The sequence below is a fragment of the Plodia interpunctella genome, chromosome 26 (genome assembly GCF_027563975.2).
Source record: "Plodia interpunctella isolate USDA-ARS_2022_Savannah chromosome 26, ilPloInte3.2, whole genome shotgun sequence".
NCBI classification, from domain to species: Eukaryota; Metazoa; Arthropoda; class Insecta; order Lepidoptera; family Pyralidae; genus Plodia; species Plodia interpunctella.
Window position 1 is genome coordinate 2,645,929 of NC_071319.1, and position 20,803 is coordinate 2,666,731.

At 34.4% G+C, this 20,803-nt stretch overlaps 2 protein-coding genes across 7 annotated transcripts in view; one reads left to right on the top strand and one right to left on the bottom strand.

Annotated features, from left to right (window-relative positions):
• Positions 1 to 2,235, top strand: part of LOC128681023 (uncharacterized protein) — a 39,215-nt gene extending 36,980 nt beyond the window's left edge. For all 4 annotated transcript variants that reach the window (XM_053764531.1, XM_053764532.1, XM_053764533.2 and 1 more), the window contains one exon: positions 342 to 2,235. In XM_053764531.1, coding sequence (XP_053620506.1) covers positions 342 to 395 — 54 coding nt within the window. In that variant the 3' untranslated portion in view covers positions 396 to 2,235. The remainder of the gene's footprint in view (positions 1 to 341) is intronic.
• Positions 2,236 to 4,193: 1,958 nt separating this feature from the next.
• On the bottom strand, positions 4,194 to 20,750 carry LOC128681050 (uncharacterized protein). Of its 3 annotated transcripts, XM_053764592.2 has the most exons (9): positions 20,533 to 20,750; positions 19,995 to 20,155; positions 14,141 to 14,268; positions 13,591 to 13,743; positions 12,040 to 12,129; positions 11,650 to 11,701; positions 9,333 to 9,421; positions 8,399 to 8,490; positions 4,194 to 8,072 (listed from the first exon to the last, which is right to left on the bottom strand). In XM_053764592.2, exons 2-8 carry the CDS (start codon positions 20,127 to 20,129, stop codon positions 8,403 to 8,405), a joined length of 735 nt encoding a protein of 244 aa, XP_053620567.1. In that variant the 5' UTR covers positions 20,130 to 20,155; positions 20,533 to 20,750; the 3' UTR covers positions 4,194 to 8,072; positions 8,399 to 8,402. The 3 variants fall into 3 exon arrangements, with proteins under 3 accessions (XP_053620567.1, XP_053620569.1, XP_053620568.1); XM_053764594.2 differs by lacking the exon at positions 19,995 to 20,155 and having other exon boundaries at positions 20,533 to 20,748; XM_053764593.1 differs by lacking the exons at positions 19,995 to 20,155; positions 20,533 to 20,750 and adding an exon at positions 17,334 to 17,470.
• Between the last annotated feature and the right edge of the window lie 53 nt (positions 20,751 to 20,803).

A 20,803-nucleotide genomic window follows, 5' to 3' on the forward strand; every position in this document is an offset into this window, starting at 1 on the left:
AGGGCAGTTGCCATCACGTCCATTCTTAAATGGAAATATATTTGACACATGGATACTTTATCACATGGTCAAAAAAAAAAATTGTTTGTTTGGTTTGACACTGACTGACGTGCGATGTCGTACGAAACTTTCATAAAATTTCCACGTTGTTCTGCGTTGATCCGTCGACGAGCGTTATCGTAACGGAGCAATGGGGCATTAGACAATATTATAAATATATAAAAGTAAAAATATTATTTAAAAAATTTATGCCCCTTTCTGCCTATATTTTTTTCTGAGCGATAAAAATAAAATACACACCTATAATGCCTATATTAACTGGGTGTAATGTATTTCAATAGAACTACGGTACGGGTAACGCAGCAGCAGCGACCACCAACACCGACAAGAAGTGAGGACGCCTATCACCACGGACCACTATCGCCAGGGTTCACTGTCTCCGAGGCCGTCGTTACACTAGCAATGCCTAATTCTCATCGCGACACTAGCGACATTAAATTAGTTTCGTTTGTCGAAAATTTAATGTGTAAACATCTAGTTTTACAATGCACGCATTGACTCCACGACAAAATTTGATGTTTATACGTGAGATTTCCAAACTGTTTGCTGCCACTAATGTCGTCAAGTTAGGCTAAGTTACTACGCGAGATTTACTTTCGCGACTTTTGCAATAAATATGTACCGTCATTTCTTCATAGAAAATTAAACTTACTTAGTAACTTACTAGTGTAACCTACTTATTCTAGGTCGTCTAAGGTATACACGAACCCAGCTATCATTATATGTAGCAATTTGGTCACCTTACGAAAGTATGGGACTGTCAAACACATTATTTTACAAATAATATTCTATTTAACTATATTTTTTGCCAGTAGTCAATATCTCTTCAGTCCAGTAGTCAATACATACTAAAAGGTCGGCGCAATGTTGAAATTGTATGTAATACATTATTAATTTAGGCTTTTCAATATACCGACAAGCCTTGACAGATTGTTTTGGCGCCAAAAAGAAAGGGGCCGATACCGATATTTAGTGTGAAAAACGTCAAAGAAAAAGAACATTTATATATAAACGTTGTGTTTGACACGTCCCATATAAAACTTCCTTGTTTTGAGAAAGGTATGTCTTTATTTTTCATTGTAAATTTATTCTTGCACTATTTGACGTTATTGTTTCACAAATGGTGATATTTTCGCACCGAATCCAAATCAATTTTAGTGTAATATTGACTATATTGTTTTTTTTTTTTGTTTATATTCATTATGGAGACTAAAGAGTCTTATATAAAAATAAGTTTATACAAGTACATGTTCCATAGTTGGATTATAAGTGATATTGTTGATTCAACTTTATCAGGCACCCTAATTTGACTATTGTAAATACTCTTAAAGCCTGGGTATTGAAAATTTTAAACGGGAATATACTTAATTTTAGTGCTATCACTATCTTGTTACTTGTATCTGGAAAGAGAACACGATCATTGAAGATATCAAAATTATTTTTTATAAATATTCGGGCTTAACAAGACTTGATCTACACTTAACTGACATTGTAGGTCAGTTTCTTGATAGAATCTTAGGTGTAACATTGTCACCATGTATTTAATAACTGGTTTTTTAAAAAGATAAAACCCCTGGTTTTCACCATAAATGGGTATAATTAATACTAAATGTACGTGCGTGGATGTGTATCCCTTATGCGTTTTGTTAAGTATTACGTACTGTTGAGCGCATTCGTCAGCTGTTTGTGCAACAACATTACTTTGTGTCTCTATCGGTTAGGATATTATTTTTGTTTAATATGACCAATTTTGATAGTTCCATATATTGCCGCGTCGCTTTGCGCGGTCGCTAGCCATAATTATTTTAATTTTAAAATAACAAAAACGTCTTTTAGGAAATAATAGATTCCAATCTCAATTTATTTGTTTTTAGATTGGACGATAGAGACATAAAATACGCGTGAAAATATGAATATAATTCAATTCTGTAATACAGCATTGGCTGATGATGCTCAACATGAAGTCAGATCTTGTAACGAAACCGTTATCTACTAAAGGGTAATTTTAGTTAAGGTTATATTGACTAGTTTAAATTTAAATACAAAGAATGCATGAGTGTGTGTATGGAAGCTAAGCTAAGCTGCGTGTGTAAAAACTTGTAGATGTTAAGAGTGTGGGATTTAGTTTATGCCGTAACTATAATGATTTCATTTCAATAAATTCATTTCCTAAGTTGTTTGTGTTTTTTTTTTATTCTTTTGATAACAATGTTAAAGAAACATTCAATATTTAAAAGAACGAAGATTTTTGCTGTCTAATTTATGGATATGTACTATTCTAAGTCAGCGACTTTAGCCCGGGCTCTAAATATTAAACAAAATTAATCTCCACTCACGACTGGACAATCATAATCGTAGGAACACAGATCAACGAAAACAAAATGTTGGAAGAATAACATGGCCCCGCGCGCAAATAATGCCAAATTAAAATATATGTGTGCTTCTGGTATGTAAAATTGAGATAAAATATAAACAAGTTTGCATTTTACGCAGGTGCTTAGTAATTCCGTGGGTATTCCTAAAAAACATAAGCCGCAAACAGCGCTATTGCTATGTTTTATCTATTTTAACGACGTGCACAATTTGATGGCCACCGTCATTAGTTCAGTGCGTGGGCTACATGGAATTTAGTAGGTAGTACGGAGTGCCGTTTTCGTTAGCCACCTGCTAGTGTGGCATAATTTGTCAAAATAATTAAAGATATTGATAAAAATGTGGTGGCGCTAGAAATTCAGTACTGAAAAGTGCTTTCTTTTGTTATGAGCAAAAACTTACCAGCACAAACCATCACATGGTTTATTAGATAGACTTACTTATCGCGGTTATAAGATAAATAAAACAATGCTTAATTTTCACATTATTTATTGAAAATGTTACTATTTATTGTATAGTTTGACAATGGAAAAACGTTGCCCGAACAGTCTATAAGGACGCTTGACGGAGACCGGTTGTGTAAGAGATTATTTATTAACCTAGGTAGGTATATTAGTTCGTACACTATGGCAGATAATAAAATAGAGATTTATACAACACAAAAGATAACCCCAATAAATAACGAGACTATCCCTGTTATTCAAAAAAATTAAAATATACTTTAAGCTAAAGTATATTTTGTCTCGTTCTGTCATACTTTAACTTTTGTATGAATAACAAGGTACTACGTAATATGACACATCGACAGATATTTTTCAGATGTTACACTCGCCAATATTTTTTTCCGTATTGTAAAAGGTAATGGTTACTATGTCGCGTACATTATATAAAAATGATTAAAACAGGTATACTAGCAGTCTACTCACACGCACACTAAAATCTTGTAAAATAAATGCAAACTACAAAGCTAAGGTTATAAATAAACGAGTTGATTGCCCTCTATTCATTAAACATAAACCTATTTCAGCTTAAATATATTGCGTCTCCGTGTCACTTTACATTATTGACATTTAAAAGGAGATAAAACCTATTTCAACTAAAATAGCTTTATCTTTTTTTATAAAGAGGATAATTTTATGATAAAAACACAAATTTACAATATCGTTTTTCTAACCCTGATAAGAGAAACCACATTAATTTTGATGTTAAAATGTAAATTAATTCAACAGAACATTCTAATAATCTCACGCAAAACCCAACTTTACAGCAAACAAGACACTGGTACTATATTTCGTTTTTTCACAAGTGACGATTAAAGGACAAGGAATATGTAAACTAAATACAAGACAATTACATAAATATGCAAGTCATTATGTAGGTATACATATATATATGGAGCAGCAGAAATTAAAATTGTCATGATTACAAAATAACGGCATATTTGATCACTACTTAATTCATAAAAAATAAAACCTATTTTAGTGACAATAGGGTAGATGATATTTTCTACTTGACTATACGAAGGCATTATTATTGCATATTACTTTCGAATTAACTTTAAATGTTCGTATAATGTTCCAGCAGCATTGTTACAGTCTATGAATTATCACAATGGTTTTAAATATATCTATTTTATCTAGAGCATATATTTTTTACAATTTTCTGACCTTGTCATCTACCCTAATGTTTTGATTTTGTCTCAATTTACAAGAATTCACATTGAAAAGCGAAACAAATCATTCAACTAATACAAGTTTTAATTTTTTTATGAGTATATTAAAATATTTATTGACTTGAAACATAGAAAATATGAAACTTGGATCATTACGATGCAGCGCTGTAAAGGGAGCCCAATTAACATACACTGAACAATCTTTGGTTTTAAACTGAGCCTTTATGAAAAGAAAATGTAAAAAAGGTTCAATAAATAAAAATAACTCAGTATAGTATTATCACCAGTCATGATTCCACTATGCCATGTAACATGCAGAGTTCAGTTTACGCCGGGCGTAACTGTTTCGCTCGGCGTAAAACCATTTCTTTACACGTAAAAATTATGTATGTTATACAGGGCGACTAAATTATTAGCAAAAATTTCACAACATTTCGAACATGAAACTTTAATAAAATCAATTTACAAAAATTTCGTCTTTCATACATTGAGCGATCATGCAAATGTCACCCTGTACAAAAACAATATTTAAACCCTTTGCAAGACGCTTTACGTCTACAGACGTTATAAATATTTAATTTCTTTTAAGTCTCGTTTAGTGTCCGTCAAAAGGTTAATTTATCGAGCAAACACTTTGAAACACAGAAGGTGAAGTGGCACATAACACGAATAGGGACCTTCAGGGCACTTGGTTACATTTGATTCTTCTTTTTTCTTTTTTTATCTTAAAATCGTGTTTTAATTTATTTCACTGTGTTGTTTTGAACCCTATTACTGTGACATAAAGTTCAATTTTAGGGAAAGTGATTTGTAAAATTTGCCAACACCATTTTTGGTTCGCAGTTTTATTGTAATAAATTTGAAAAAACCGATTTTTTTATATCACCAGAAAAAGTTAAAACATATTAATGTGATGTGTTAATGAAAATACGGGACTCACCTGTGATTATCGACGGAGAAGTCGACAGACTTTTTCAAATTATGTTTTTTCCTTCCCGTTATTTGGTTTGCGGTATTTGGCATTAAAAGAATGAGACTGAAATTGGTTTTAACTTCTTCCATAAATAAGAGAGTTAAAAACATAATTAAAACACTATTTAAAGATTTTGTTTTCTAATGTAACCAATGAGTGGCCATCTTAAGGCACACACTCTACGTACATTCACTCACCTGTCCCGGATGTGTTTTCACAATAATTATTGGCGCATTGTCAATTCAAATCTATATTAAACATAAATTCATTCATTTACTTAAAATATTACACTTTTACTATACAACCCAATTTTGGTTACTATCAACAAAAGTTCACAAATTTTGATAAAATACAAGACAAGATAAATGTATGAAGTGATTACACCAAGTTTTATTAAATTTTTATGTATGTAACTATATCCAAATTTTAACATTCGAATCCCATGTAACATTTTGGGGAAATTCCTTCAAACCCTAATACAATTTTAACCAGATCTTAATATAGTCGAAACATCAATCGATTTATTTTAATTCAACGTGGCCTACATAACACATATTTACAATTTATTTATCGATTCAACAAATTCATTAAGGTTTAGACATATTTTATAGTATAGTATATTATACAAATTACCTAATAATTTCACGACTAAGACGATGGCACTTGTTTGTCTTGGATTAGTCCAACGTAATTTTAAAAAAAACATAACCTCTATGTTTGTAGTTAATGAGGTCAATATGTACTAGTGTAAAAACCAAATTACTACTCAATTATGGTTATTCATAAAAATGTTAGAACCTATTAGTTAAAATATATTTTGTCCCAAATTCACTTTACAACACGTTGCTAGAACGAGACAAAATACACAGGTTTTAACTTTTTTATGCGGATAAATCTGGGCGTTTAGCAAAAAATCGTAATTAAAAAAGTACAATATTGACAGTGGATTCGCGGACGTCGTAGCGGCGGTGGTGGTCATTGGTTTTGTGCATTTTTCGAAACATTAAATGCAATGCCAGTCTTATACATAAATACATAGAGAGAACACCGGACGGACGACTAAACTACGTATATAGATGACATAATGAATAGAATTCCATGGGAAAACAAGATATACTTTGACTAAAACTAACGTGACAAATATAGACTTGTTCACTACGGGGCCCGCGCGCGCACTAGCGCCATCGTCACAATTTATTTTATTTACAAACGAAATCTAAAAAAGTGGTACTGCAAATTATGTTACACTTGATTTTATTAGATAGCATTAAAGTTTTCTATTGGACGCAGTTGCAACAATTCACAAAAATCTTTGTCGTAAATTGAGACTACACTTTGTATAATGCAAAACTCCAATACTTTCTGATAAAAACTTTCATCTACCGTAACATAATATCCTGTGGGATTTCGTTTTCGCAATGAATTCAATATCGATAAAAATGCAATGGTGGCGCTAGTGAGCAAGCGCCATCTTGATACGACAATATTGCTATATAAAAAAGAGTTAAAAAACAATGGTATGAATAAAAATTCGGAACAATTTACACTGCGCGCGGTGTTGCAATACATCTGTATACATACGAAGTGGTAATATAGCTACCTATAAGTAACACTTCTAAAAAGAGTGCTCGTAAACTTTCGTATTTGTAACAGTGGGCGCGATTTACGAATACTTTTTACAATATTAACTTGAAACTTCGCGTACTGGACCAACGTAGAACTTACCATTCCGTATGTATAGTCTGTCAAGAAAGTGAAGAAAATAAATGAACGCTCTGTCTCCTGTCGGTTGGCAACACTGGGTGTTTATCAACCAATCTTGACTATTAGGTATTGCAATGGCAAAAAAATGTTTCTTTAAAAATCAGTTTTCTTCACTTTGTATATAGATATTTTGTAACATCGTGTACATATATTGTTATATGATAAAACCTATTCTTTATGACATATAATAAAACCTTTCTTTCCCAAGATCTTTATACTTAAAAAAAACATACATAAAAAAAAAGATTTGAGCGGATTAAGCGTAAAACAAAAACATAGATGTTTAAATTGAAATGTATGAATATGGCTTCCTAACGACTCACTAAAAACCCACACATAAATGTACTTATAGTAAAGTTATAATAATTTCTCAATTTTAAGAAACCAAATATTTGAATGTAGAAATGCAGTCGTATCTAGAGTTGACCATTAAATGCTTTCAACAGCATGTTGGACCTTGGATAAACAACAGTTCGCAGAACGATATTATTTGTTAGGTTATCCTGGCTTCAATCTTTCAATTTTTATAAAAATCTTTAATCGAAATTCTCACGAATAATGGGAAAATAATAAAAGTTTGTAGAAAAAGTAGGAAAGCGGATTCTGGGCTCATCCGACGGTTCATGGCTGAGGAAATAATAGAGATAATAATTATCAAAATTTCACACTTTTTTGGTCTTACTCAATGATTTCTCATCTTGCGCATTTCTTATTAAAAACTAATAGCGAAAAACCATTGAAATGTGATTACGACCTTAACGTAAGCGGAACAGACTGCCAGATTGACTCTTTTTAACCGACTTCGAAAAAAGGAGGAGGTGCTAAATTAATCGCGAACTTTTATTAATTAACAGTTTAAATATTCCTTCGTCAGTCAATTTGTTACACATTTTTACATAGACATTGAGCATTATAGGGTAAAATCTTTTTTTTAATTAATCACATTTGTCAATAGACGTGTTTGGAGAAAAGGCTGCGGTGAAGTTGTTGCCGCTTCTTCTTCACCTGCGCTTCTGAAGTAGGCGGTAGACTTGGTTTTAAGTAATTTTTGACGTCAATAAGTGATGTATATAATCCTAAATTGGATAAAGAATTTTGGATTCAAATTTTCGGACCAGGATAACGCAACAAGTTTAACATGTAAGATACAGTAATGTGTGAGAGCTATCGACAATGCGCCAACAGTGCTACGAGACTTGTCTGTTCATCTGCTCCACGTCAGGGCCCCGTCTGTCGGAAAGAAGAACATTTGTTCGTAACTAGTTTTTGCCCGCGTTAATTTTTCTGCGAAAGCGGAACAGACGTGATTTTCTTACAAACTTTCACCCCCCAATTTGTGACATTTGGGGGGTGATTTTTGAAAACATTGACAAAAATGGTGGTGAAAAAAATAGGCTACTTTTTTTTCTACATGCGAGTCTTTTCATTACATTCATTCCAAATTTCATCAATATCCCATGTACGTATTATAATAGGGAAATATTTCTCTTTTACGAGCGAAATGGAAGTCTTTCTCAGTTTAAGTTGAGTGAGTGTGTGTGTGAGAGTATACTCACGTAGCTAATGCGGCGTGTGGGGGGAGGCGGGGGACGAGGAGCGCGAGTGCGCCGCCAGCGACTGCTGCAGCGCCGCCGGCGTCAGCCACTCTCTGCCAATATTTATTCATTTATATATCAAACAAATTTTACACACTAACTTTGCAAAAGCTGAAAAATATGAAGAAGAAGCAGAAGGGACATGAACATAAGAGAATAATGAAAGGATTCAACTAGGTTTGGCAGCTGTCAGCAGAATGGTTGACGACGGACTGCTACACAGGAGGACCCGGGTTCGATCCCCGGTCAGGTCAGGTCATGGAAAATGAACTTTTTCAGATTGACCTGGGGCTTGGATGTTTATCTATATGTATATATTATAGAATGTAGTATCGTTGAGTTTAGTCTCCCATAAGACCCATAACAACTTACTTTGGGACTAACTCAATGTGTGTGTGATTTGTCAATATCCCAATTAATATTATAAATGGGAAAGTAAGTGTTTATTTGTTACCTCTTCACGCATTATCTACTGGACCGATTGTTATACAATTTGGTACACTGGTATAAAATAACCTGGAATAACACATAGGGTACTTTTTATCTTGAAATTCCCACGGGAGTGAAGTCCCACGTTCGTATTCTACTCGTGACATATGAGTTTATATACCAATCTGACTCATATAATAGTAGTTTTCATCGACCACCACTTGCTTCCGTGAATGAAAACATCGTGAGGAAACCTGCACACTGGTTGACAGCTTAGTTCACTTGCCACTAGAAAGCGGTAAGTAGTTGTAAAAGTCATGTCAGATGCCTTTAGGCGACTTGAATAAAATCTGACACCAGTGTATTGTATTGCTAATATACACTCGATATGATGATGATAATTTACAATATTTTTCCATGAAAATTTTGTGGGCATATTGTATTGTATAAAATGTTGTATACTGACTTGGGCAGACACCGCTGCAGGAAGGGCACGCACGAACTCACATACGCGAGGCGATTGACCCACGACGGGATGTCGCGGGAACACAGCGCCTGGGATATACATATAATAAAACAGTAGAAAAAAAAATTCTGTTGCGGTATAAAAATCGAAAATCTTAGAAATCCTGATGCAGACCCGTGATGGTCCAGCTATACTATAGGAAATAAAGAATTGACGCCTTAACAAAAAGTTGTTCAGCCTGTTGAGCATTTTTTTCTGTTGAGGTACAAAAATCGAAGATCCAGAATACCTGAAGAAGAATCAAATGGTCTAGCTAAATTCGGCCACGCAAACGAAGTCGCGGGCATTAGCTAGTATTCAAATATATTCACAAGACATCGATAAATGTATGCTTACGTTGGCATCTGTATAAATGTAATTGTGGTGTGTAGTATTTAATAATATTTAATAGTGTGTGTGTGTGTGTGTAAATACATTACATTATTAGATTTTTGGATACCATTTACATTTTTAATCAATTTCATTTATTTATTTGTCAAAACTAAAAAAAGATCTTGAATTTACTGAAGCACTAGTTTTACAAGAATGTGGCAGTCAACTTTTAAGTTGAATTTAATGAAGAAACAAACCAACTAGTTATTAATATAAAAAATAAAAGCTTGCAAAAAATCCTTCGCCAGCTGCGTGCTCACGACACGTTACGTCACTGTTACAATATTCATGAAACAATGGCTTTCCCACGGCACTATTAAACTAATTATACATATGTTGATCTTCGCGTCGAATAGTCTTCATTCAAGGAAATCACATTTGTTTGATGCTAGAAAGGCTTGGGGTTCCCGCCCTAAAGTGGGACCAATCCATATTCCCCTGTGGATGTCGTACGAGGCGACTAAGAAAAACATAGTCTTGGCAGCTGATAGGCATTGACGGCATTCCCAAAGAGGGCATAAAATCATAAAACGACATCAGGCATAAAATCTGAGCCTAATCTTAGAATTATTTTTTAAGTTAGCCCCGGGCTTCACGGTGTCATAGCTCCGAATACAACCAGGAATACGCGAAGATGATAGAGAGATACGGAATATATGACTTATGAAATTCAAACTGGCGATATGCTTCTAATACCTTTTCTGTTTCTCTCATCTGTGCGTTTTCCAGGTTACTTCATCAGCCGTTGAGCGTTGGAGCCCAGGGCCTGCTTTCCTGCCTTTTCGTCACCACTTCGCACGGTCGTCGGCATTTATAGTTTTCAGACTACTGCCAGATACCATTACTACAAACTTTCTTGAAATTTCCGTGTCTATAGACTATTGATTGGATATTATGACCTTGGCTTTATAGAAATTGATGTAAGTCAACCGGGTTCGTTAAATAAATAACAGTTTTACTACAAAACGATGTCTAATATATTATCTCTCCAGAATGAAACGACACAAAAGAAATAGTCATTAAAGCGCGTGACATCTTAAAATAGACGGATAATATGTTTAAGGCACTACATATCCACACAATATCGTACCATTACATTATTTATCAATTTATTTTATTCCTTAGCGAATAATAATAAATTAATTTAATAGATCATACCATACTAGACTACATGAAGATTTTTTTTTAGAATGTATTATAGTTTCCACAATGTTGTTGGCTAAATCGAAAACGGTGGCCATCAAAATCCGTTTAGTCAACTGTTAGCACATAACTATGATTCTTTCTGCTAAAATTGTTTAACTACAATTATATAATCCTAACTATCCTGACTAATATTATGAATGCGAAAGTATGTTTGTTTGTGTGTTTCGTTATCTCTTCACGCTCTATCTAGTCAATCTTCTTGAAATTTTGCGTACATAATTTGAAGTGTGGAGAAGGACATAGATTACCTATTATCCTGGAATTATAACTGTTCCCGTGGGAAATTTACGCGGTCGGAGGCGCGGGTTATATTTTAGACATTTTAGTTTTGTAGTCAGACTTAAATTACTATATTTTTTAAACCCCGACGCAAAAAGAGGGGTGTTATAAGTTTGACCGCTAAGTATGTCTGTCTGTGTACGTGGCACCGTAACTCATAAACGGGTGAACCGACTTTGCGGTTCTTTTTATTCGATAGCAAATTTTTATGCGGTGGTTCTTAGGTATGTTAGATCAAAATCGGTTCAGCCGTTCAAAAGTTATAGCGAAATGAATATTGAAAAAAGTCTGATTTTTTTTTATTTGTCTAATTTGTTACACAATGAGGGTACAAAAGTACAAGACAAATCTAAAAGGCAATCCCTTGTTTACACCGGAACCCTAAAAACAGAACACTTACCAGACAAAATGCCGACGTGAAATGGTTGCAGTTGTTGTTCATAAGGTGATATCTGAAATATTAAAATGAATCCTTTAAATAATTTAGCACGCCCGTAAAACCATAATAAATTATACCAGTAAACCTTCCTCAGGAATTATACTGTCTATTAAAAAAAACCCGTATCAATATCCGTCGTGTAGTTTTAAAGATCTATGCATAATTCAATTCGTTTATTTCGTGTTTTTTTCAATTTCGTAAGGGATAGGCCACAACAGCATTCCCAAAGACGCTAGCCGTCAGGCAGGTAATATATTCCAAAATTCAAAGGTTTATTTTTCCTGCGACCCTTAGGCTTCGGGGCTTCACAGGCAGCATGTTAGAGAGGTAATAGTGAGTAAGTACACGGACCTGTCACCGCGGAACTGTTTGCCCAGCTCGGCCACTAACCGACGCACCTCCTCTTCGCTGAAGTCGGTATAGCCTATATGTACACTTTGCCTGAAAACATACAAGCATAGCTATATTGTTTGCTGTGGAAAACTATAAATACACTAACGGCTCGCCCCGGTTTCGCTCGGGTAAAATCAGAAAAAAAATAATCTATGTTACTCCTGAATGTTTCGTCTATCTCTGTGCCAAATTTCATTAACATCGGCTCAGAAGTTTTGAGTTTATTCATTACAAACAAAAAAAATAAATTCAAATATTTTTTCTTTATAATATTAGTATGTAAGCAATGGATATAATACCACTTATAAAGGCGAAAGTTTGTGTGTATGTTTGTTGCCTCTGGCTGGCTGGGCCATACATAAGATATCCCGAAAGCACGCGGTTCCTGTAGAATTTTGTCAAAAAAATCTGATAGTCTAATTACGCGGGTACAAGTATATAGAAATATACAAAGTTAATTATATTTATGTTGTTAAATCCTTTATTTCTTTTGTACACCCGCAACCCAATCTAGTTGCGCGACAGATTGCATCGTGATTTTAAATAATATATACATTTGAAACAGACCGGAAGCGGAAATGCTGTCAAAATTCCCGCTTATCAGTGTCCGTTGCATTGTTAATTACTTGGAACTATAAAGTAGGTATTTATACAAAAAAGAGACGGAAACGTCCCTAAAAGTACTAGGATAATTTGTGTGTATTTTTGTTTAAAAATATTTATGCTATACTTGTTGCAGCCCGCGCACACGGTGTTACCCGCGTGAATATAAAAAAAAGTTATGATTAAAAAATATATATTCACAGTAGAGCGCCATCTGCTTTATAAAGCGCCACTTTTTGACCAAATCTTACAGGAATCGCGCACTTTAATCCAATGTATCAACTTCCTCAAAACCAAATTAAAAACAAATTGCCCCAGTCTTTTGAGCGTGAAGAAGTAACAAACATACTCACAAAGTTTCGCCTTTATAATATTAGTGGGATGTCTAAAACGAACACATGAGATGGAAGATCATGCCCGCTCAACTTTCAAAAAGTATGAAATTATAAAAACAAATTCAACCATAATAAAAAAATGAAATTTTGTAACAACTTTTATTAAGTCATCACCATAAGCGTAATATTTAATGTAGCTGTCGAACTAACATAGCGAATACTTTAGCAAGTTGTTACGTAACTTATTCGTGTCATTTAGTATGAAGCGTTTGGACGAGTCCAAATAAAGAAGAAGTATAATTATATAATCACACATTTTTACTATTTACTATGAATAGTAAAAATGTGTGATTTTAATTTAAAATGACAATTAATTAGCACAGTTTTTTTTTACTGGTGTTTATATTATTATAAGGGCCTTCGAATAGTCATATAAAAAGTTTGTCAACTAGCTTTATGCAATGTCAAAAAAATGTAGATAATTAATTAAAGATCCGTTTTCAACACTTTGCCGTCGGACTGTGAATGCGATAGTGGCGCTGGTGTGCAGGCATGTAGCCTCATAACTGACCGGAAGCGGAACTGTTCGCCCAGCTCGCGCTCGTCCTTGGGCTGTATCTCGAAGACGCCGGTGAAGGCGTACGGGTGACCACCGTACGCCCACTCGGCACTGTGGACTTGCACGCCGCTGTGGAACACACCCACGCCTGCACTCGCCGTATACCTGGGATATAAATATTTCATATTTGTTTCGCTTTACATAAAGTATGTACAGAAGTATGTACAGAAGTACATAAAGGTATGTACAGAAGACCCGCCTCTTTAACCAGTTTTGTGATAATGACCTATGGTGCCGAAACCTGCTCCCTTACCAAGGGAGTTATGTCCAGATTAAGAGTCTCATCGCGCCAAGAGCGATGAGAGGTCCAAGCTTGATTTTCCTCTTCCATTCCTAGAGGACTGCATAAGGAACGATCTTGATTTATTATTTACTAGCGGCCCGTCCCGGTTTCGCTCGGGCAAAACCATAACATAACAGTTTATCGTGTTCATACGGAGAGATAGACGCGACAAGGGCACTACTTTTTATGATATGTAAGGACTATTTGCACTATACTCACCAGTTGGTCCAGTACATGTCGTACACATTGAGCACGACCTCCGCCTGCCCGGGGCGCGGCGCGCGCTGCTCCGAGCGACGCGACAACAGCGACATGCACGACGGAAACATCGTGCAGATGCCGCACGACTGCACGAACAATACATATTAAACATATGGTCCGCATAAATCAACAACAGCGACATGCACGACGGGATCATCGTGCAGATGCCGCACTATTGCACGAACAATACATATTTAATAAAATTATACAACTATAAATTAGTTTATAAAAATGCAAGAAATTGCTTTGAACAATCAATTACGGTCTATTTATTGAACTCTATATCGTACAGTACTAAAATTATTGAACCAGAAACAGGAGATGGCAGGAGAGGAACATGGGCGTTGGGTAATCAAAAATACAAAAAAGAGTTCATACTGCACACACAAACAGTACATATACGCGACATGCACTTCTGCAACTTCGTGCAGATGCCGCATGACTGCACGAACAATAAATACATACATACATATTATGTTAAAATATATGTACTTTCGGCAAGACATACTAGTAGAGCAATCGCGAAGCAAAAACAAAGAGACATCTTATTAACTCTAATGAAAGTTGTGACGATACGCGGGACTTCACATCACGATCGAAAAGGGCGGAAAATCTGGTACTTAATTTTGTATTTTTTGTTATAATTATTTTGCGTCGCCAGAAATAGAAAGGAGTATGGAAGATTGACAGCTACAGATAACCATCGCTAGTCAGAGAGGAACACAAGTATAATTCTAAAATTAACTATTTTTGAAAATCTATAAACTGGTCACATACTAACCGATAGCGTCACATAAAATTAAACAGAAATCTAATCTTTTTACGACGCATAAATAATAAATAAAGTTATCTTTATGGCCAGATTATACTATCGTTTCGCTGCCAAATCTGCGTCTACTGTATTACTTTACTATGGCTAACAAAGGCAGCGGGGTATAGACAACGATTAAAATTCATCATTTTAATATCGAGTTCCGATTTTTAATTGACCGATCATCGCATAAATGGCGGGAAAAAGTGACAGCGGAGAACTTATACACCACCATTTCTTGTGTCTGTTGGGAATGTTATGAAAGTCTTAATGTGAATGAAAATAAGGCAGAAATTTGTATAAAAAAGTTAAAGAATACTTTATGCTAGGTATGTTTGGTTAGTATCGTTTTGTTACTTTACAAAATTTGGCTTATATTTGGCTATATATATTATATATACAGATCTTTATAAAGATCTGTATAAGCCAAAAGTATATCTGTATAAGCTAAAAGTATGCTTTATTTTTTTATCAATAACGGGGATTGTATACAGGTGTGGTAGGAAAAGACATGCACCGCCTTCGTGAAAAATGTTTTCCTAGCACAAACACACACATTTAAACTGTGTGCGTGACATATTTAACTGATCATCTTTTCGGCCTTACCGACAAGATATTTATGTAGGCTTGTTATGGAACATCCCGAACATCGCTATATGACAGTACGCCGCTAATTGCTCTGGTTGTGACAATTTGGGTGCCGCCCACGCGAGTCGTTATCTATGGTTATCTCGCGACGAGCGGCCTGATATTGTACAGAGTGTTACATTATTTTAAACTTCATAATTGGGAGATAAATTTTTGGCTGTGTGATGTTACGGCCGGTTACCACCTGACTTTGAAGGTTATAACCCTTTTAAAGGAACGGCCCTTGCACGCGCATAGAAAATTTAACCTTCAACAGATTGTGTTGGCACACAAAAATTAAGAAAGCCGACCTTACCTAATGTGGGAAACGGACAAAGAACAAGATGAAAAAGTTACTAGTTGTGCCCTGAAACTGAGCTCATTTAGGTGTGATACATATGACCTATAATAGCCATCGTGACATAAGCTATCTTATAACAAAAACAATTCTTCTAATTTCACAGCAGTTTCACAGTTTATCAAATACACAAATAAAAAAAAACCATTCACAACTGATTTTGATTATTTTTATGAGACAAAAACGTTTGTTGTTTTTACAATCTGTGCAAAACTTTGTGTAGTGCTTAATTGTTATAATGGGATTTCATACTAATACGACTGTGTTGATATTCTTGAAGTATTTAAATAAAATCACCATGTATATTTTTCTATCCTCGGGATAATTAAATCTGTGTTTAAATTGGACTAGGTTAGTGACGGGTTTAGTTAATTAAATCTACGTATCTATTATTATATTTCCGAAAATAGTATGTAGGTATATCGTAATATATCGCAGGAAATCTGTCATAGTTTTAACAAAAATATTAAAACAGAAAATTAAATAAATATTCAATCCGTAGAATGCAGAAAAAATGTATTAATAATTAATATCACGTGAACTGTTTTTCTGCACAGCTAATGTTCATTCTTTGAAATGAATGCTTCAAATGAAGTACAATTAAATGAATGACATTAAATGCCATTTAACCTTCAATCAGAGTGGCGTCCTGGGTTACTAGTTAACCAAATTACGGAATCAACTAGGGTAAGCAAGCAGTGTATTATAAAATTACATACCTACTTAATTCAAAATAATGCAAAATTATTCATAACAACGGTGTAATGAGCATTGTGATTACACAACATGCGCAAACTTATAAAAACAGAATTAAAAAATAAGCTAGGTTAGGTAATAAAGTGATTCATTTTTTAAACCTATGAAAACATTAATTCCATCCCGTTTCACATTTAATAAAAAAAGGGATTATTCAAAAAGAGCTCAAATTAACTGAGCATTTTTATAAAACGTACATACTTTTCGTAATTTGTTTCATTCAGTATAAAATATATATTTTTTTTAATTTTTGACCTTTTATTATTGTTAGAGAGATCTTAATTGCATTCAATGCGTGACAAAAACTCATTACAGTGCATTACTGCACTGCACCGTTGAGGAGTTCCCTCGTTGGGATCCGTTCCTGGGTGTACCATCCGGTCATGCTTATCACAATAATGCATTGTCATTCAAAGTAAACGTGTACAAAATTGCAGCTCAATCGGTTGAAGATATCTAATTCAAAATTGAGTTGCAAAACCACCCAAGACTAGGCTTGTAAAAATAAAATCCTACCAACTTGTAAAATAACACACAAAACAACACAACAAAACAGCACTGGCCACAAACAAAACTCATACAAATTCAAAATTATTTACCTTTCTAGGAGTTTGTGTGATTTTTATTTTCTTTTTCATTGTCACTTGATGATTTCCAGGAAGAATGCCACTGACATTTTACGATCGTCAATTTGCCGCGCAATCAAAAGGTGTGGCGATACGGCCGTGTCCGTGTCTCACTCAAGTAATGACTGTAATAAGTGTACCTATATCATCGGATTCAATTGAAGGACGTGATAAGGCGTGTTTCTCGTTGGAATCACTATTCAAACGCAAGCAACGACTGTAAGCTTTAACATGGTTGGACGGCTGGTCTATTTGTTTAGTAACTAATAGACGTACGAAAAAAAAACAATTTTTAAAATAGAATATTATTTTTAAAACCTGATAGAATTGAATTTATTTTGACTGTTTTCAAATTTACTTTGTTTCCGTTGCATATAACGACATCTAAATATACTACAGTTGCTGTCTATTCGTCCTGGTATCAAAATAGGTACAACCAATATTAAACTGGCCAAGTGTAAAACTAAATATTTTTTTAACGTTATTTAATTTTAACAGTTTTTTTCTTTCTCACACAACGCACCATAAACTCACGTGTTGAACGGAAAAATGAAATTTTATTCTAATTTCACTATCATTTTTGAGTCAAGAAAAAAGGTTACGTCTAAGACATCCGGTATAAAAAAGGTGATGTCAATAAGGTTCAAAATCGCATGCATTCAAAGTGCATTTAACAACATAAACGGGGGAACAGTCTATGCGTTTGATACAAGGTAAGCAAACCTACGTAGAGTGGATGCAAAGTTGAAATGCCACATTAGTGTAATAGTTGTATGAGTGTAACTAACGCCTTGAACACAAGTAGCGAGTAAACGGACAGTAAAAAGTTTCAGGCGGGAAAGCTAGCGAGTAACCGCTTAACTTCCTAATCTTAACACTCTAAAGACAGTATTTGTAATACATTATGGTAAATAAAACCACTTATACAAACTACACAATGTTCATTCGAGTCGACGAAGGCATTGTCTCGCCCGTTTCCTCGGCACATGTGATCGAGGCATAACGAAGAGACTTTTGATAACCTATGCTCTGAAGTTAGATATCACATCAACCGATAGAAAACTCTCTCAACGTGCGTGTTAAATACTTGTCACACAAAGTCAATAAAGGGAAAGGGGAAAATAGTGGAACATCAAATGTGTCAATGGTCTGACAACTAGGGATGCCGACGACCCTGTTAACGGAGACATAAGTAGGAAAGCCGGCCTTGGGCTTCGACCCTGGGCCAATGGCTGAGGAAGAAACCGTGAAAGTGCTCAGATGAGAGAGACTGGGAAATTAATATACTGGTGATTCTTCCCGCTATCGTCTTCCCAGCATGTTATAATTCTGGCTACTTCCCACTATCTACTTCCCATAGCAATAGTAATCTTTCTTATAGGTACACCTACCACAGTTACCTAGGCTTATTATAATCTATTTAAAATCATTAAGCTATTTACCTACTGATCAAAGAGTTAGGTGTCTTTGCTTGTCTCCTCTGATAACATGGCCATTTGTTTGCATGATCATAAACTAGGAATGTTCGCTGTGTACATTATTCTTAAATGTTTACCATTTTGTTTGAATGAATGAAATATGTGGATGAAAATGTAATGAAAAATGAAGGTTGTCCCTTTATTTTTTTCCAATTTATTTGTTGTGTAGTACCACAGATTACACAATACCCCAGTAGTAGTACTTAGTTTTGAGTTCACATTATCTTATTTTTTCAATTTTTATTGGACTTTTTATTTAATTGTTTTTTTTTTAATGTAAATTGTAAGATATTATATTCCCAATGTCTGTACAGGCTAATTTGTATGTGATTTTTAAGATTTGTGACATGAGCATGTATAAATTATTATGATAAAAAAATGTGACAGAGAGTCACCGGCACTACCAGGGATGCAGTGTGCCGCTCCCGAGCGCAAGATCAGAAGAGCACCACAGCTTTTTTGATAACTTATTATACGGAATGGAATTTTCAAAAATAGTCATGTAATAAAATTAGGCTCTAACAGTGGTGTGCTAGTGTATATAGCTAAGACTCCAGCATCTAATAAGCTAAGGTTGTCCCAGTAAGACACATAGTTGACAAAAATTGATTTTAATATATAATGCTACTAGTATGTTGATTTTATTAAATGATGATTGCCTGTGCTTTTTAATAGTTTAAATTAAAATCAATGGCAATGGGAACAAAGCTAAAAAATTAATACATACATATCAACATTATTTGCTTATAACACAAACACAAAACGAAAATACTTAACTATTGTTATTAGTCAAGTATGAATCATGCAAAATACGTATTACTTCTTGAGAATAAGCAGCTTCATGGAAAAGTTAGACAATTATTTAAGCTAAATCCATGTTCAAGTTATGGCCTTTAGTACCTCAAGCATTAAAAAAATATACTAATGACCTGAAATTAAATTTAAGCTTTAGAACATCATTTGTGGAATAATCGTAAGAAAATTATAAAGAAATAGAAGCTCTAATGTACACTAGGTACATATGACACCTACTATTTGTCTAGCTATGAAAAAATACTAAATAAAATAGCTAATTTACTAAAGAAAAATTTCAAAAATGTGCACCAACGAAAAACAGTGCACCAAACACTAACTACAATAACTGAATCATTCTTACAAAGATACAATTTTCGTAAGGCTCGTCCTGGGAGACTACGGGCGAGTCAATGAGGGGGTCACAGTCCTCGGTGACCAGCCGGCTGTCCGAAGCCCTCCGTTCGGTACGGAGACGGCAAGTGTCACATTTCTTCATTTCTATACATACTTCTCAACTGCGGACTGAACATTGACCCTTTGTATCATTTACATAAGTATCAAAAAGGGATAAAATAATTTTCTTTTTTCAAATACTACCCACATTACGAAAAATGTTATATAAAATATATACCTGGCTGTCAATTAGAGGTTCCTTCATAGCTGACAACTGATTTGAAAATCTATACTTACACTAATAATCACAGGATAATCTCAACTAACAACTGCAGGCCATATTAGTAAACTATGAATAACAGGCACAAAGAATTGTATGCAAATGAAATCTGGCCGTTAGCAAAGTAATGACGGAGTCTTAATAACAGCGCACGCATACGGGGAACACACGTGTTATGAAAAAACTATTACAAAGCTGATATAAAATAGTTAAAAGCGCCACTTACTACTATTAACTGACTGCACTGGAATATGAAGGTATTCCATAGAATTTACGACCGCTTTTAAATCGTCAGCTCCATGGTAACCAGCACTGATATATCTGTTGAATTAATTAAAATTTAAGTACATATCACAGGAAACGAAAAAAAAAAAACACTGAAATTCAACACAATAAAACGTAATGTGCCTAGATTATTTTTGACAAATCTGACATTTATCAATTTATGAACCATAAACACGATTATATTACTTTTTTTATGATTCTGCAATGAATTT

Coding starts and splice junctions, on each gene's coding strand:
- LOC128681050 (XM_053764592.2), bottom strand. CDS start 20,129: ATGAAGAAATGTGACACTTGCCGTCTCCGTACCGAACGGAGGGCTTCG. Junction 11,702..12,039: donor AAACAGTTCCGCGGTGACAG/GTCCGTGTACTT, acceptor TTAATATTTCAG/ATATCACCTTATGAACAACA. Junction 8,491..9,332: donor CTGCAGCGGTGTCTGCCCAA/GTCAGTATACAA, acceptor AAATATTGGCAG/AGAGTGGCTGACGCCGGCGG.